The 846-nt window shown below is 36.8% G+C and overlaps 1 protein-coding gene across 1 annotated transcript in view; it reads left to right on the top strand.

The window, feature by feature from the left end:
* Positions 1-804, top strand: part of LSM5 (LSM5 homolog, U6 small nuclear RNA associated (S. cerevisiae)) — an 8,710-nt gene extending 7,906 nt beyond the window's left edge. Inside the window, exons 2-3 of the mRNA XM_012638758.1 lie at positions 296-368; positions 772-804. Of these exons, the coding sequence (XP_012494212.1) occupies positions 296-368; positions 772-804 (106 nt within the window). The remainder of the gene's footprint in view (positions 1-295; positions 369-771) is intronic.
* Positions 805-846: the final 42 nt, after the last annotated feature.

Genomic DNA, 846 nt, shown 5'->3' on the forward strand with positions numbered 1-846 from the left:
TGAGGCTGCTAAACATTTCATTTCATATTTGCTCTTGGCAAGTTTCAGTTTTTTTTAATGAAGATTAGTTTGGTGGATGTAGATCTTAGGCCATCAGTCTACTCTATTGCCTTTGATGAAGAATGTACATTAGCGGGTGAATATCCTTTGTCTCTGAAAATTGTTGGTAGAATTGCCTGACCTCACATGGATTTCTATACAAGAATAACCTTTTTAGGGAGGGAAAGTGTTTCTGAAATGTTAGCTTTGATTACCACTGTTTATCTTGACTCTTCTATTTTATCTGTTCATTTAGTGAAATTACACCAGAAGGAAGAAGAATTACTAAATTAGATCAGATTTTGCTAAATGGAAATAATATAACAATGGTAAGACCATTAAAGGTGTTTTATTTAGATGCTAGCCTATTTTTGTGGGGCGTGATTACAGAACTAACTTGAAATGCTGCTTGCATGACTAAATGATCATGGCCCAGTGGTGCTTAAAATGGGAAGGGGATTCTCTGTGGTCAGGGCCCTAAAGCTGAGCTATTGAAGAGGCATTGGGCTTAAAGATTAGTTTGCTTGGGCTTTTTATTCTTTTATTTTGTCATGAATCATCGTTGAAATATTAATTGATGATGTTGGGAATTATAAACAGATATCTGGAAAAATGGGAATGTGAGGGAGGGGGAAAGAGGTAAAGGTGGCTTTTGGTGTTGATGAATTCTTAGTAGGGGTTTAGATGACATGGCGGGGGTGTTATTAATAAACTCTTTTTCCTCTTATGCAGCTGGTTCCTGGAGGAGAAGGACCTGAAGTATGACTGGGTTTCCTTGATTTATGCTAGATTCTGTTTTGTCTTAAA

Source organism: Propithecus coquereli, unplaced genomic scaffold, assembly GCF_000956105.1.
Source record: "Propithecus coquereli isolate 6110/MARCELLA unplaced genomic scaffold, Pcoq_1.0 Scaffold134, whole genome shotgun sequence".
Classification (NCBI taxonomy): Eukaryota; Metazoa; Chordata; class Mammalia; order Primates; family Indriidae; genus Propithecus; species Propithecus coquereli.